Source organism: Apteryx mantelli, chromosome 7 (genome assembly GCF_036417845.1).
Source record: "Apteryx mantelli isolate bAptMan1 chromosome 7, bAptMan1.hap1, whole genome shotgun sequence".
NCBI lineage: Eukaryota > Metazoa > Chordata > Aves > Apterygiformes > Apterygidae > Apteryx > Apteryx mantelli.
This window is the reverse complement of record NC_089984.1, coordinates 40810849-40827363: the sequence shown is the minus strand read 5'-3', so window position 1 is coordinate 40827363 and position 16515 is coordinate 40810849. Positions and strand designations below refer to the sequence as shown.

Here is a 16515-nt window from a genome sequence, read left to right as displayed (position 1 = left end):
TTTACAATAAAAAAAACGGAAGTGGATTTTAATTCTGGGGGATGGATTTTAGTGTGGGGATTTATAGAGAGTTGGATGGAAATTTGATTTTTTCATGAGGTGTATGCATTGCAAGCAAAGACATGAAATCTCCCAATATTTTTTCCCTGGTCAGTGTGGGGATGCAATTTTCTATGGTGATATAATACCTAGCATAGAAACCCATTCAGTCTTTGGCCCTTCCGTGGAGACAAATAAAGATGTCGTTATGATACTGTCAAGCACAACTGTGGGAACAGAAGAAGATAACGTTTTGCTGCACTAAAGGGATACTCCAATACTTGTTTTTCCCGGCCAAGAAAGAGTGCTGGGATGCATTCTAAAGACATCTCTCTACTCTAGGTGATGGAGGGCTACATGACTATTTTTACATGTGGTTTAGATGTCTTCTGTCAGTAGATTTCTGTCTTCTGTCAGTAGATCTTAGACCAGCAATATAGAGTCAGATCAATGATTGTTACTTGAGTTTACTGCAACCTGGTAGGTCAGCCTTCATTTTCTGGGACTGCTTGTCGGTACTTACATAGAGCTTGGGATTTTGAGAGAAAATGACAACACATAGATTTGCAGGCATGCTGAAGCTTGGAGTCTTCCTGTGTGAGTTAGTGTACTCCTTAATTCATTAAGTGGCATTTTAGTTCTCTATTTCCCAAAATATATCCTTAAAGATGGGTTAATCTGGGTAATGCCAAAGAACTGCAAGTAAGACCATGGTCATGTTCAAACAAAAAAAGTGTTTGGTTGCAGCATGCACTAGCTCAACAGCAGTATTTACCCATTCTCTACCTGGAACAGGCTTCATAACCTTTTCTGGGGACACTGGAAGACTGCATTCTCTGAACCTCTCACCCCCCATTACATGGCTGGGTTTGGGCCAGACACATCTTCCACACCGATGGCTGCACATTGTCTGCTGGCAGTCATTCGAGAATGGCTTTCCGTTTGCGTGCCAGGGGATTGCTTGGGGTTCGCTGAGGAAGAGAGTGGCAGGAAACAAGCTGCACCACCAGCATAATTCAGCTGTTCTGCCTTGCCCTACCTTATCAGCATCTGAGAATCCTGCAGTGAGAAATTGCAAGGAATGTAGTCTGGGCTAGACAAACTGTTCGGGTAGGTGGGATCCAGCCGCAAGCCGTGCACTGGACAGTTTTGGCCTGCTGTAGCAGGTGTTTGAGAATGTTATTATTCTGTTGTCCCATAGAATGCTCTTCTCTGAATAGCTAGCATCATTCCTAATCAGCTCTGAAGTATTTAGTAGTTGAATGCAAATACTATGGTATTCAATATAATCTTGACAAGTAAATACGGACCTGGTTTTTGGTTAGGGAAGGGAAAGGAGTATTTGAGGCCAGAGTTCAATTATATAAAGTCATTGACTGTTATCTTCTAAGAGTCTTAACATCTGTCCTAATAGACTACCTGTAAGGGATTTGTCATGTTGTTTTTAGACTAACAGAACTTTTAAGACCTACCTGTATTATGATGAAATTTTGAGTGTAATTAAAAAATGCGTTAATGGAAAATGTATCTGAGAAGCTTTGTACAGCAATTTCAAATATTACCGGTATATAAGCCAGTTCTTATGTAATAGCAACAGAAAAGAATGTTTGTTTTTTGTAAACTTATAATTTCAGCTATTGTTTGTTCAGTTAAGGTGTTTCTCCAACCCATGTTAGTTTAGGTGAAACATTTCCTGCTGACAGCAGTGGATTTTGATTACATCCTTGATTTGCTGCTCTGATTACATTTCTGTCCAATATGTTTTCAACAGGTGAACCAGAATTTCGGTACATTGCAGGAGCCCATGGGAATGAAGTGCTTGGACGTGAGCTAATCCTTTTGTTAATGCAGTTCATGTGTCAGGAATATCTGGCTGGGAACCCACGCATTGTACATCTCATTGAGGATACTAGAATTCACCTCCTTCCTTCGGTCAACCCAGATGGATATGACAAGGCATATGAAGCGGTAATATGGTTATCAACCTATCAAGGAATTAGTTTAGTGCTATAAGATTAATGAAATATGCTTCTGTTGTCATTACTTTTTTGAAGATCACATTTTTAAGCAATCAGAATAAAGTAAAAAATAAACACAGAAAAGCAAGCATAAGCCACTGAAGCATCTTGCTCAGAAAAAAGCTGTAAGAAACCGTATTCTTTGTGATGCTGACTAATAGGACGAAATGTGCAGAAAGGAGGGTCCCTAAGACTGCCAGAGCATACCATGCTGTGTACAGATCAATGTGAGCAGTGTTATGTGAAATGAAAAATCATGCAGTCTGTTTTGTCTGAGCAAACCAAACTATGAACATGAAAATTTGCATTCCTCTGCAGCTGAAATTTAATAGTGCATCTTAGGGATAATATAACATGTTGGGCATTGTAGAAATTCAGTCTGGAAGAAAAAAAAATGCAGGAGGAAAAATTGCGGGGGCTGTGGTCAGATGCACTGGAAAATCTTCCAGGGCAGTCTCTAGTAGCAGTCTAGAATACAAAAGCCACACTCTCAGCCATGAAAGGAATACATACCGTCTCCACTGCAAATGAGGGGAAAAACAGTCTTAAATAGAAACCTGTAAAACAACAGAGTATTTCAGCTAACCCCAGGTAATTTTTTGTTTTGCTTCACCTTGTTCAAGATTTCGTACAAAATGAAAAGTCAATTCTTCATTTCAGTTAATGAAACAGCTCACCCTTCCTCCTTTTTTTTTTTTTTAACTTGTATAGAATTATCCTGTATCAGATCCTCAGAACACTTTGCTCAGGGCTCACAGGTTGTCACGTTCTGAATGGCCATTCCTTTTTTTTCCTTTGTTCTAAGGGTTCAGAATTAGGGGGCTGGTCTTTAGGACGATGGACACAGGATGGCATTGATATCAACAATAATTTCCCTGATTTAAACTCTTTACTCTGGGAGTCTGAAGATCAGAAGAGTAAAAGAAAAGTTCCAAATCATCACATTCCAATTCCAGACTGGTACCTGTCTGAAAATGCCACAGTAAGTAAAACTGGCTCCAAACAGAGAAAAACAAAAAGACTGGGACAGCCTGAAAGGGTGAGCTTTACAAAATTTCTTAAGAAATAAGCAACTTGTAGGTGAAGTTACATATCTAGTCTAATTGTCTAGGCTTCCTTGTATAAAAGTGGCACCACAAAAGTACAATTCATCTACTTATTTTAAAGGCTTCCCTTAAGTGGAATGAACTGCTTAATGAAGGCTCCTCTTCTCCCTGCTGTACTGAGAGAGCCTAGAGGACTTAATACCCAAATTTTGGGAAGCAACAATTAGACAAAGAGAAACCCACTGCAGGGTTTATTAATCAGACTTCTCCCTAGGTTTGTAACATAGATGAGCTCTTTGCAAACCCAGCCACCATACAGATTTCTCATGGGTTTTCTCTTGATATTCTTATATTAAAATAATATTCCTGCATAAATCACAAACATTAAGGTTGTGTTACTTTTTATGGGTTGTTGGTGGCCTCCAAAACGCTGCTAGCAGCCACCATGATTTAAAGAAGCCTTTCTCCTTGACAACATTTCTTGTGCTGGCTGCACACTCCAAGTTAAACAACTCCCAGTGGGACACCTTTGTCTCATCTAACTACGAAGGAAGATCATCAGATTTCACTGCTCCAAACAAAGCCGTTGTTTCCTTTCTTCCTAGGTGGCGGTTGAGACACGAGCAATAATAGCATGGATGGAAAAAATTCCTTTTGTGCTGGGTGGCAATTTACAGGGAGGAGAATTGGTGGTCGCATACCCCTATGACATGGTACGTTCTATGTGGAAAACCCAGGATTATACAGCTACCCCAGATGACCATGTCTTTCGCTGGCTTGCATACTCCTACGCCTCCACTCACCGGCTGATGACAGATGCTAGAAGGAGAGCATGTCACACCGAGGATTTCCAGAAGGAAGATGGCACTGTTAATGGGGCCTCATGGCATACGGTGGCTGGAAGTAAGTGTCTGTAGAAACTTTCCCTGTGATTCACTCTAGCGTTACCCTGTTAAATATGATAATGCCGTACCTGCCTCGTATACGCCGCAGTGGTCATGGTAGCAAACATGAACACTGAGAAGACTATTCCCCCTTCTGAAAGTCTCCTTTGTTGCATTTCGTCAGGTATCAGCAGACTGACAGAACTTGTCAGAAGTGCACAGTAGCTTTTTTGTTTACTACTGATGTTTTCAAAAGTGCACATGCAATGCATTAGTTATTCCATGTGTTTAAGACTGTTGCAAATAAAACATACCATGTGCCAGATAATCTTGGCCAGCATCCAAGCTGATTCAAAAGAACAAGCCAGTCCAAAACCACTAGAAGGAGGGAATCTGTCAGCCTTAGCCATCTCAGAAGGTACCAACAGAAAATATTGCAGACAAACAGCGGAAGTAAGCAATGCCAGGATTTAAATAATGGCTCCTAAACTGGCCAAGGAGGCTAGGGAGAGACTCCAGTGGCCCTCAGATAAGAAAATCTTGATTTCAGATCCTGCTCACAATTCAGTAGCAGATCAGCCCCCAATCACATTCACTTCAAGTTGTAAGAACATGCCACAGAATGCTGCTGCTTGCCTGCTACTGTCCTGCTTTTAAAAGGCCTGAACACGCTCACACTTAAATTTTGAATTGGGTCTGTAGGCATTTCTGCTGCCAGAATAAATTACTGGCTGCGTCATTCACCGTGTGCCCAAGCCTGTCACCCTGTCAAACAGAGTGAAAGGGAAGCTGTGTCCTGTAGTGCAGACGGAGCATCAGTTTCCAGGGAAGCCCAATTAGAAGCACACTTTTATCAGCAATAGGCCCCATCATCTCTATGTGCGCGTTCTTAAGCAATCAAGCAGACTTGGAATGGGCACTCTGCTGATTCATCACAGTTCTCAAAACCTGTTTCTTGTACGTTCATCAGTTAGCGTATTCTGTGAAATAAAGAAACGAGCTGTGTGTCTGCCATCAGTTGAGTGACAATAGGAACAACAACTGCAGCAATAATGGTAGATAGATGAAAGTAAGTGACTGTGCAGACCAATTTTTTTTTAGAGCTAGCTCTTGTTTGTAATTTGCAGGTCATTTCACTGCATAAACATTTCCAAATTTTGGACACAGCTTTTACTGCTTTTATGTTGGCCTATGTAAAGTTAATGATGGCCAGCTTTTAGAGGCTAGAGCCAGGAATTAAATTTTCTTTTCAAATATTTTTTCACTAGGTTAAAAAAGTGCTGGTTTAATCCAAGGGAAACGAGATTGAACGGCTTGGATCACAAGCCCAACGCCTGACAATACATTTCTATGCATTCTGCAAATTCTGAAAAACTCAGAATGCTAACTTGACTGCTTAATTATTTAATTTATGAGTTTAATTTTCCCAAGTGCTATAGAAACACGATTATGAATCGATCCAAAAAAGATGACACTGGCCATGTCACTAACAGATACACATTAAATTACATTAAGTAATGCTCTACAATATAGATGCTGAGTAGTAACTTGGTTTCTTAGTAACAATTATATATTGAATTTGGTTCATCTGATTTGTTTTATTGCTTTGTGATGTTTCTCATTACATTTTACATGCTGCTTTCTGCCATTATAATAAAACTTCCAAAATTGTGTTTGAGAATCGCTAGAATACTGTTTTTGCCTTCATACTTTACACCTTGGATTCTATACTAAACCTCGAATGATATGGTTTCAGACAGGCAGCATGATTTCAGACAAATCCTTCCAGGCCCCTCACCATGACTTTCTCCTCTGACTTCTGTGAAATCACACCTTTTTGTAATCTGTGCTTTCTGTGTGTACAGTATTTATTTCTCTGTGAGAGGCAGAATTTGTACCAAAAGTCATTAAAATTGCTGGGAATTTTCTTATAATTTTAATGGGTTTTAGATCATGTCAAAAATGTTATGCTGAAGTGTCTGTAACAATGAAAACAAGGAGAGCTTGGGTACAGTTTCTTGGAAAACAAGAAACTCCTGCTCATCTGCTTAGAGAAATGGAAGGGAATGATTTGTATGGTAAGGAGAAAAAAGATATGTACATATGTATATATGCATATATATAAATACATACCTTTTTTTAACAACTGATAGCAAGTTAACCACTGGCACATTACATTGTAAAGGGTTGTCCAAACATGATTCCAGTATCTTCACATTTGGTGGCAAAGAAGTGCTCTGATATTACTTCTATTTCTTTCCCTCTATAATGCCTTAACTATTTATATCTAATTATATACGTCATTAATCTTTTTCTTTTCTGTTTATTTAACCTTTAGCTTGATGTGTAACAGTCTTTCTTCTCCTAAACAGCTGCTTAATGTCTGCACTCAAAGTGATACACCAATATATTGTTTGTAGAAAGCTTTCCTTCATTTTGGGTACCTACTCGACAAAGAAAAGTTTGAAGTTGTCCATCCTCTCTATCCTCTCCCACCTGCTGCATTTCCTTGCAGTGATAATCCATATAAACCTTTCACTACTCTTGCCTGAGAAGATTTATAAGGGAGTGTTTTGACCCCTTTTCAGCACCAGAGTGTTCCTGGAGAAGTGTGTGCGCCACAAATATCTTCCACAGATATCAAACACCTCTATATACCTTTGAAATTCAGCCATGCTGTTTTCTGCACATATTCTGGACTGCAATGAGTGCAAATTCTTCAATAATTTTAAATATAACATTGCTGTACTGGGTGAACTGCACACAGGCAAACAATGTATGAATTTTTTCTTTTTATTCCCAGTGTTTTCAAGGCTGGATTTGCCTGTTCACACACTATGGGGACAGTTGCTCTTGGCAACGTTAAACCATTTTCTTAAATACTTGTATTAAAACAGAGCAATTACTGCATATCACAAAACATTTCACAATAGATTAATCAGGATGCAATATAGTATGTGAAGAGAAAATATTTGTGACTGTTTCTCAAATGGAAGGGAAGCACATTTATGCAGAGTAGCATATGCCATAGTCTGATATTTTAGTCTTTCCCCATCAACAAATGTGAAAAGCTCAACATCTGTATTATATAATCCTCCTGCTCTGCATCCAGAAGGCACTGAGGGCTCATTAAATCCTTGACTACTGCTGTATGGTAATTCGACAGGCCTAGATTTTTTATTTTAACTCCTTTCAATCAGAAATACTTAGTGAGTGTATTTCATGCTAACTTTGCCATTGTAAAATACAATAATTAATGATAATTAATAAGCAATTTTTCAAGTTTTTTTTTTAATTATAAGTGTAGGTGGATGATAAGAAAGAAACTCCTATCGTTTATTCCTCCAGCATTCATCTACTATAACATGTTATCTGTGTGATTGTGGAGAACTGATAAATGGAATTCCCCAAAGGAAAATAATTTTGAGAATCGGGAGAGAAACATGAAAAATAGAAATGTTTCAGAGATCTGTATCTAAATAAAATCTTCCCTAGCGCTCAGAAGTGTCAGGGCCTGGGCTTTGTAAAGAACACAGCTATCTCTGTAATGTAGTTTAAACTGCGGTTCTTCAAAGGTCAGAGGCATTAAAGCTCCTATTTTTTGATTACAGCATATTTCTGACAGAAATCCCTATTGCAGAACAATGGTGTTGATTCCAATCTTCTGCAGAGCTGTAACAGGGAGAAACAGAATATGTCCTTTCATTGCTTACAAACTAACAGACACCATATTATAAGAATTTTTACTGTCTTGATTTTTCTGCATCTCCTATCACTTTTATTACTGGAGTGGGAAAATAATTTGGTCTGAGAAAACTATTTATTGCATCAGCTGCTCTGATAACTGTTTCTAAGTAGCAATCATTGTGTGCACGATACTTTGCATCCTGGCCTTTAGTGTTGGATAAATTAGGTTAATTGCTCTACACCCATGCAGGCTAATGTACACCATCCCGTTTCTACCCAGGGCAGTCATTCGGGTACTGCTCTAGGAAAATGTGCTGAGGTTTCCTTCTCTCGGCTGGAAACCAGGTCAGTAGTTTGTTTCTGTGAAACCGATAATGTGGAGAGCTATATGCAGAAAAAGAGAAGGGAGTTCAGTCATTGCCTCTTCAGCTGTTAATGCATAAGAAGGGTTCTGCCCTTGGAGTTTTGTGGGCATAAACTGCAGTACCTGTGAAGCCAGAGTTATTCCAGTAAAAATAAGAGCAGAGTTTGGAAGCTAGACCTTGAACCGCGCTTGTGATTGAATTGGCAGACAATCTGCTGTGTGGGTGCTAGCATTATTTATTCCTGTTGGTAGCCTCCACTTGGGAGACGAGGTGTTGCATGCCAAACTGTCTATGTTTTGTGGCTGCTACCTGGCTGGGGCTGAGGTGGGGGGCCGTTCGGCCCACCGGTGGCACCCCGGCATAGCTGTGCCCAGCGCTGCAGCAGAGAGGGGCAGAGTCCTCAGCTCAGCTGAAAGCCAAAGCGGACCTTCATGGCAACAGCTGCTCTCTGGGAATGTGTCCAGGCTTCACGAGGCTCAGCACTTCCTTTAAAGGTGGAGCACAAGCTTTTCACTGCAAAGAGAGACCTTCTCACCTAACGTCATCCTGATGTGCCTCTGTATTTCCCATCAATATCACAGAGACTCATCTAGAACGAGGGTTTTTTCTTTTTTCTGCCAGAGCCCTAATTCCTTTAAGTTTTGTGGTGGCAGAATGGCACTGTTCTTTGCACTGAAGGAAATCGGAGATGTGATGCTGGGGTGACTAGTGGAAAGGTGACACAGTGGCCGATGCTGTCACACTGCAGTCTTGTGTGCTCTGTTTTAGAAACATGGGTGGGACTCTGCCTTTAAAAACTCTTGTTTTGTTAAATGCATGGCCCTGAGGTTACCCACGGTGCTTTGTTAGAGGAGACATGGCATTCTTTAAAAAGTATTTCCCTGTTAGATCTGCTGATTGAGTCAGCTAGATAAATATTCAATTTCTGTTATTTACTTTGCATGAAATGATCTGATCAATAGATTGAACGAGGATATATAATTATTTCTTTTCTTCTCCTATTGACAGGCATAAATGACTTTAGCTACCTGCACACAAACTGCTTTGAGCTATCCATCTATGTAGGCTGTGACAAGTATCCCCACGAGAGTGAGTTACCTGAAGAATGGGAAAACAACCGCGAATCTCTGATAGTCTTTATGGAACAGGTATTCGACAGAAGAATAACTTCTGAATAACTTATTGAATCCTTTCTGACTGTGAAGCTCTGGCTCTCCCTGAGTTTGCTGTGACCACCCATGTTTTGCTTTTGGTAGGGCTATAACCTGGAGGAGCCACGTTGCTTGTGGAGGCTTCTCCTAGATGCTGTTGACATTCTGCAGGCTGTTCCCGCAGAGCAGAAACGAATTTAGCACCACGTAGCTGAATCACCCCTTATTGTTTTAGAGAAGATTTAGCCTTTGCCTTTCATGCTGTACAAACACTGTCACTGAGGTTTTCAAAGCAGTCCAAAGGTTTCTGATATATTTCTTTCATGACTGTAATTATTTTTCTTCCTTTGGTCTGGTAGAAATTTCTGTGAAAACCTGCTAGATGGCTTCTAAAAGCCAAGCATAGCTTTTATGCTTCGTTTTCTACAATGTATCCCCATGAATTAGAAGCTAGGCTGCTTTGTGCAAATATTTCAACTGTTACCATCACTTCTATGAAAATCAGAAATGGTCTCTACAGTGCAATTCTGCCATATAATCCTTGTGGTTCACAGGGCTAATGTTCCGGTCAGCCTGAAAAGCTTTACAAAGAGAGGCTTCACTAATGATTTGCGGTTTAAATGATAGAAATTACATGATTTTTGGTATTTGTGATAGAAACCTTACCTATAAGAAATAATGGCATATCACTTCTATCAGGCTGTTTTAACTTAAGAGGACAAAATAATGAAGCTTGTTAAAATTTTACGTGCATGCAGAGCTTTCTAGAAATGACTAACTGAAAAACCCTTACATCTGCTGCTGTATCTGTTTGTTTTCTCTGTCTGTCTTTTGAACTTGATGCTCTGGGAATGCTAAAAGAATTTGTAAGCTAATACAAAACTAGCTAATGCCTGGTAGGTTAATAGTATTTCATAATGATATTTCAAAATTGTATGAACTATGAAGTAGGAGCAGAATAAACTTAATTCCCACATGGAATTAATGATTTGCTGTATCCTACTAATGATATTACTGGCTATTGTTGTATAATGTTTGTTTATTCTTTCAATAGGCCCATCGGGGCATCAAAGGTGTCGTAAAAGATATACATGGAAAGGGAATTCCAAATGCCATTATTTCGGTAGAAGGTGTTAACCATGACATTCGCACAGGTAAAAAATAAAATGTCAGTGCAAATGAACAGATTTTTTTTTTTTTTTTAAAGAAAGGGAAAAACAGAACTACATTGCCACTTTGAAGTCTTCTCTGAGGAAAAGTCAACAGGTAGTGTAAAGTCCAGAGAGCACATTGCAGAAGGAGTGGTACATGAGGAGGGAGTCACTGCTTTCCATGGAGCAGCTGCTTAGACAAAAAGAACAGAACAGAACTAGGGTTTCTCCTTCCTGCCCTCTCTTCCTCCCACTTGTATTACAGTATTGAGGAAGCAGCCTTGTATCTGCCCAACACCAATAGGCTGAGTAAGGCCATGTTAAGAAAGAAAAGAATCCTTATTTCCCCCTTTACTATGTAAAAATAATGAGAATCTAACCCAGAATGATTATAGCACTGATTAATGAAACTGTAGCTATACCTTGCTGTATGAAGAGTGCTTCTGTGACTGTTAACTGTTCAGAGAATTTAAATGTGTTAGAGTTTTGACTTAGAGATTTGTCCAGAAGAGGAACAGCTATTATGGGAAAGGGGGAGTTTCACACTCTTACGAGTCTCCTGCAGAGCATCACAATGTTATGAAAGATTTCAGCCCAGAGAATTACTTTTCAATATTTATAGTTTTAAAAAAATGCACAAATGGGTATTTATCATGTTTGTACAGTCTTGATCTATACCTAGATATGGGTAAAGTACATTCAGTGTAAACTCCAGGTCTATTTAAAGGCCTGGAAAGTAGTTATGGCACTTCAGTGCCATGTTTAAAGTACTGCTTTGAATAGATACTAGTAGCTATAAAACTGATAGTAATACCAGTATAATTGTTGTAGGTGGGGGCCTGGATGTTGGCCAACACCCACTGCGTTTGTGTAGGTGCTTAAGACACACACAGTCAATGTGCTTGTGAGCGCTGTCACTTGAGAGACAGCGAATGGGCTGTAACGACGAGTGTCATGTAACTGCCCGACGCTCCAAGTGATGGTGGCACAAGGATAATAAGATGTCTGTTGGATGTTTAGGGAAAGGTAACAGCATGGTGAATAATCAAGCAAATCATATTGCTGTATATTCCAGGGTTGGTTTAATATTAGAAACAAGGACACTGATTTTATGTTTGTTTATACCCTAGCTTGCATTCTGGGTCTTTCATTGGCTGCATAGCAAGTGAGGTACAGTAGGTCGTGCTTTAGCATCTTAGCTGATTTTGATTTATGGAATAGCATGGATCTTTATACCAGAGACTTCCAAATCTTTAATGTTTGCTACAGTTGATTATTTGAGCTGATAATAAATCTTGAAATATCTAACTTAGTTTACAATTAATTTTATTTCAGTGCTACTGTGTCTATTGTAAAAGAAAACATTGAATGACAGATATTTAATAAGGCAATAATGATTCTTCCTTAAATATTTCAAAATGGGACCAGTGGGAAATGATAACAGGAATAAAAGTAATCAGCTGTTTTTCCCTATTTTGGAAGGCTGCCATAAACTGTAGGTTGTATTACTCTGGTAACAGAATTACTGTATTACTCTGGTTGAGACCAAATAAACGGAGTAGGTGATTAATCTCCAACTCTCACTATACTGGATTGCCTCATGAAAGAAAAATCTCTTTAAATGACAGCAAATTCACATGCATATGGAAAGGAGTCATGGTGGCACAGGTAATAACTGACTGTTCAAAATCCTAGAATCCACCCTGTAACACTCAGGAAACTTGGAATTATTCAAATCTAGATTTAGAACTGAGCTTTCGTGGCTGAAGGCCATCTACAATTGTTAGTAAAAATAAAAGCACCCGTTTCCTTTTTTTTGTCTGTTTGTTTCTTTAAATAAGAAATGTTAAAGTTGAAACTATGCTTGGGAATCACTTTATAAATGGGAACATAAAATTTCTATCTTGTTTTATATAGATAATGATGTATATGTCATTAGTCTTTGAAATTGGAAAATTTATGTTGGAGCCAAAAAGCTGAAATGGCGTATATAACTCCACAGGAGGAAGGCAAATTGTCAGCATTCTCCTTTCATTTATACCTTTTTAGATGAAAAATGCAGCCATATAAAAACAGCTGATTTCCCTTGATAAAAAATAGTTTAAGTGGAAGAAGAATTATGGCCATTTTCTTTATTCATATAACTTTTGTTTAAAGTGAGTTGGGCTATAAAGTAACTGCTGTTTCTTTATGGTCAATGGTTAATGTGGTCAACTACCCTGTAAAGCAGACAAAAATTGTCTGTAAAAGCCTTAACATTTATTTGTTTCTGAAAATTTTTCTGCTTCTGTCTGTGCACAAAAGAATTGCACAGAAAGCGCTTTTGTTACTTTCTCTTGGAAGTACAATATTTCTTATGGGAAAAAGAGACTGTTGACGCTAAGCTGATAATATTAATAGGCTAATTGAAATCATTGATTCTGTTGAGAGTAAGGGCTTTGTGGAAGATTATTCCATTTTCTCCTGATGCAGATGTAACTATTGATTTAGTTAGGGTGATTACATGGTATTACGGTTAGATGTGAACTATATTCTGTAAGATAACCTTTGGAAAAAAGTTGATCAATTGGATGAACAAATGCACCTGGACACCCATTTTTCTCATTTTGCAAAGACAGTTATCTGGGTTGCCTTCTCGCTCCCCCTAGCAGTGGTCAGTGGACTTTCCATTACTGAGACTGAAAGGAGTTAGTAAATACTTCTAATTCAGGCTATCGGTGTGACGGCCTCCCTATATCAGATGGGTCCCCTCTTTGTTCCTGAGACAGCACGTATACGCCAGAGTTTGTGTGGAGGCACACCATAATCCTGAGATCAGGAAAGCCTTGAGCAAGATGGGGTGCCATCTTCAGAGGTGCCAGGGAGACTGAACTCTAGCGGCATCTTTCTGAGCACAGTTTCTTTTCACGCATGCCATTTGAATCCTTGGCAGAGGGTCATATTTGCCATCTACCAGCTGCTCATTTTTGCAGTGCTGGAGCTCTGGGGTAGTAACATTTCATAACATTAGTCTCGCCTAATCATATTTCTAATGTTATAACTATTCGGTTTTATTGCTGGCTGCTTGTTCTGTAGAGAAAACTTAAGTAAATGTTCTTACATGTGTCGGGCATGCAGCACTATGGCAAACTTTCCTGGAGAGCTTTTTGTAGGTAACAGAACATTAAGACAGATTTTCATTCTGTATTTAAATTCATGACATTTGGTTTGTTTAAGTTTAAATGTGTCTCTTCATTCTAACTTAGGATCTAGCCTATCAGGCTCAGGGAGTATTCCTCTTAATTGAAGTGTTTTATGGAGTGTACTGATGCTTGTATTTAATTTATAATATACTATCTTTTTATTATTATACATTGTCATTTTATCTAAGTGGACATGGCAATTCTTTTCCAGACCCAATAGGTGGAGATAGATGTTGTCTGCCTCCAGCCTGCTGCAACTGGAGCCTATTGTTTTAGTAAACATATTATTTACTAAATTTATCTGTATCTTTAATTTTGTTTCTCTTGCCATCTGCTCTGAATTTTTTTACCTACTCCATTTAACATGATTTTCAAAAAAACCCATTTAGTCTGGTATTAAATGCTGGGTAATGACAGCTGACAGAGGAACTAATGTCTAGTTATGTGTAAATTGAAAGGAGGTAAATAAAGTGCATCCTGCTAACAATTTAATATCTAGCTCTTTGCATCGATGTTATGCATTTACTCACACTGGCACACTCAAAAGCACCAGAACATGTGTGTCCAAGTGGTCTGGCCAGGATCGCTTGTGTAACACAGGTCCCCTGTGTCTCTGGGTTCCTCCTGATTGGCAATGACAAATTAGCTTTTGGGCAGATCTTTTATACCCTTCAGCAATTACCTACAGTTACAAGGGGACCCCTTGCCTCAGGATTTTGCTGACTTCAGCCTACAGAAATCTTAGGCCAGATTCAAGTCCATTGTCCACTTTTTGTCATTTTGAATGTAAGTTTGAAATACATATTCACGGTATGTTTTTCTGCTGGGTTAACAGGAGAAGGAAGGGTGTACGTGATAGGTGGCAACCTTGGTGCCAACCTCCTGCTAAGAGGATGCCGGGTTGCTATCAGTGCTGCGATCTGATCCGTGTAGGCCTTTTCATACTCGCACATCAACACCTTCCTCGACTTTACCCTGGGAATAGTGTCCTGTGAACAGTGTCCTTCCAGATTATTATAGACCATTCTTTTAGCCCTTTTTTGTGTTTCTTCCCCATGCTTGCACACACATATTGATTTTTTTTTTTGCTTGATTTTGATCCAGTACTTCATATTGCCCCATATGTATTTTACCTGTCCAGACAATTATTTGGGGGAAGTAGGATTGTTATTTAAAGTTACAGAATGGTGAGACAGGAAATAAAAGTAATAATAGCTTTTCAAGATGGCATTTTTCTTTCTATTGCTTAGCAAGTGGATGCTGCATTTGTATTTTGAAAGAGCTAGTTACATTTGCAAATAGCCAGGTCCATGGTGCCGGTCCACATTATGTCTTGCCCTTGAACCAAGAACGTTCCTTTTTAAGTCATAAAAACAAATGCAGAATGAGGAAAATGTTTTTCCCATTTTTTTTAATGAGAAATGGGGCACTGTCGACCAAATACTTTAGGACTCTGCTCTCTTCCAACTTTTAAGTCCTCTCACAGTAGCTGGAAAGCTATCGGAGCATCAGAAGAGGGATTTTTAGGTGACACACAGCTTGGGGTGCATCCCATGGTGCATCCCATCCTCTGCAGCTGGGGAGTGGGCTTCACTAGATTATCCTAAACTTTTTACGCCCCTCTGGTTTCTGTGACTGCCTCAGGGGTGCCATGAGTCAGGTTGTCCACGAGGTGATCTGTGGGTTGCTGTGAAGGAGGGATGCAGGGGAAGTAGAGTGTGGAATCTGACATGGCACCCCAGCGTGCGTCGTTTAGAAAGAGCAGGAGGTCCCGTTCAGCTAGCCAAGCGGCGTGTACGTACCTAACTGCTCAGGTCAGGACTGTGTTAGGTAATGGTTTGCACTGCAGGCACCGAAAGCACTGTTCTGAAAACTGTCTCTTCTGATTTTTCTAATAGGAAGCGATGGGGATTACTGGCGTCTTCTCAACCCTGGAGACTATGTGGTTGGCGTGAAAGCAGAGGGCTATACTGCAGCCACCAAGACCTGTGAAGTTGGCTATGACATGGGAGCTACTCAGTGCGACTTCACAATCTCCAAAACCAATCTTGCAAGGATCAAGGAAATCATGAGGAAGTTTGGGAAGCAGCCAATTAGTCTGTCAGTTCGGCGGCTCAGGCAGAGGGCTAGGCAAAGGCGCCAGCAAAGATAGACTCCTGCCCGGTATCACGAGGCTTTCACAAGCTCTGCTTCTATCAGCCTGACTGTAGTAGTAGTAAGAGTTTCATAGCCAATCTTTTAATACATATTTTTCTGTACAAGGTCTTTCTGTTGGTAGAGCTGGATGAATAGTGGATTTTTCAGTTTGGTGAAAAATCAGAAACAAAATTAATTTCAAGATGAACCAGAATAAGCTTCAGGTTGGGGGGAGAGGCAGGAGGAATGAAAAAAGATGTTTCGAGTTAATCTGAAATGAGATACTTTGCCTGTGGGTTATTTAATCCTTTCTAAATCTGTTTTCTAAAACAAAAACAAACAACCCTCCCCCCCGAGTTATGAAGGAGAAATATTTTGAGTGAGAAGCTGAAAAATACTGTTTTAAAAGTAAAAAAATAGTTATATCTTGCAATTCAAAAAAGTTTTGATACTCTTTACTCTTTATTCTCATGTAGGAGCAAAGCTGAGAAGGGATAACTTCTTTTGAATTTGTGTCAAAATTTCCATCCCTGTTTCCCTGAAAGTCCACCTTTTGACAAGCATTGTGTTTTTTGGAGAAAAAAACCTGAAGCAAATAGTCCATCTCACCTTTTTGGTTTTGGTTGTTTGTATTTAAGGATATCTTGTGATTCCAGAACTTAGTGCCCAGAGTGTTTTCTCCTCTGGATTTTTAAGGCTATATTTTTATTCTGTAAACTAAATCTAACTAAAAGGGCATTGGATAAGGGCCACTTGCAGCACTGTGGAATGGCATCTCCTCTGTAATCCAGGAGAAGGAGTCGAAACGAAGCTTTTCGTGTGGATAAAGCCAATCTCATAAGCTGTACGAGATGAG

The 16515-nt window shown here is 39.4% G+C and overlaps 1 protein-coding gene across 2 annotated transcripts in view; it reads left to right on the top strand.

Annotated features, from left to right (window-relative positions):
- The window catches only part of CPXM2 (carboxypeptidase X, M14 family member 2), an 81197-nt gene extending 65034 nt beyond the window's left edge, over positions 1-16163 (top strand). For both annotated transcript variants that reach the window (XM_067300354.1, XM_013954422.2), the window contains 6 exons: positions 1811-2007; positions 2863-3039; positions 3709-4006; positions 9048-9187; positions 10245-10344; positions 15422-16163. In XM_067300354.1, coding sequence (XP_067156455.1) covers positions 1811-2007; positions 2863-3039; positions 3709-4006; positions 9048-9187; positions 10245-10344; positions 15422-15675 — 1166 coding nt within the window. In that variant the 3' untranslated portion in view covers positions 15676-16163. The remainder of the gene's footprint in view (positions 1-1810; positions 2008-2862; positions 3040-3708; positions 4007-9047; positions 9188-10244; positions 10345-15421) is intronic.
- Positions 16164-16515: the final 352 nt, after the last annotated feature.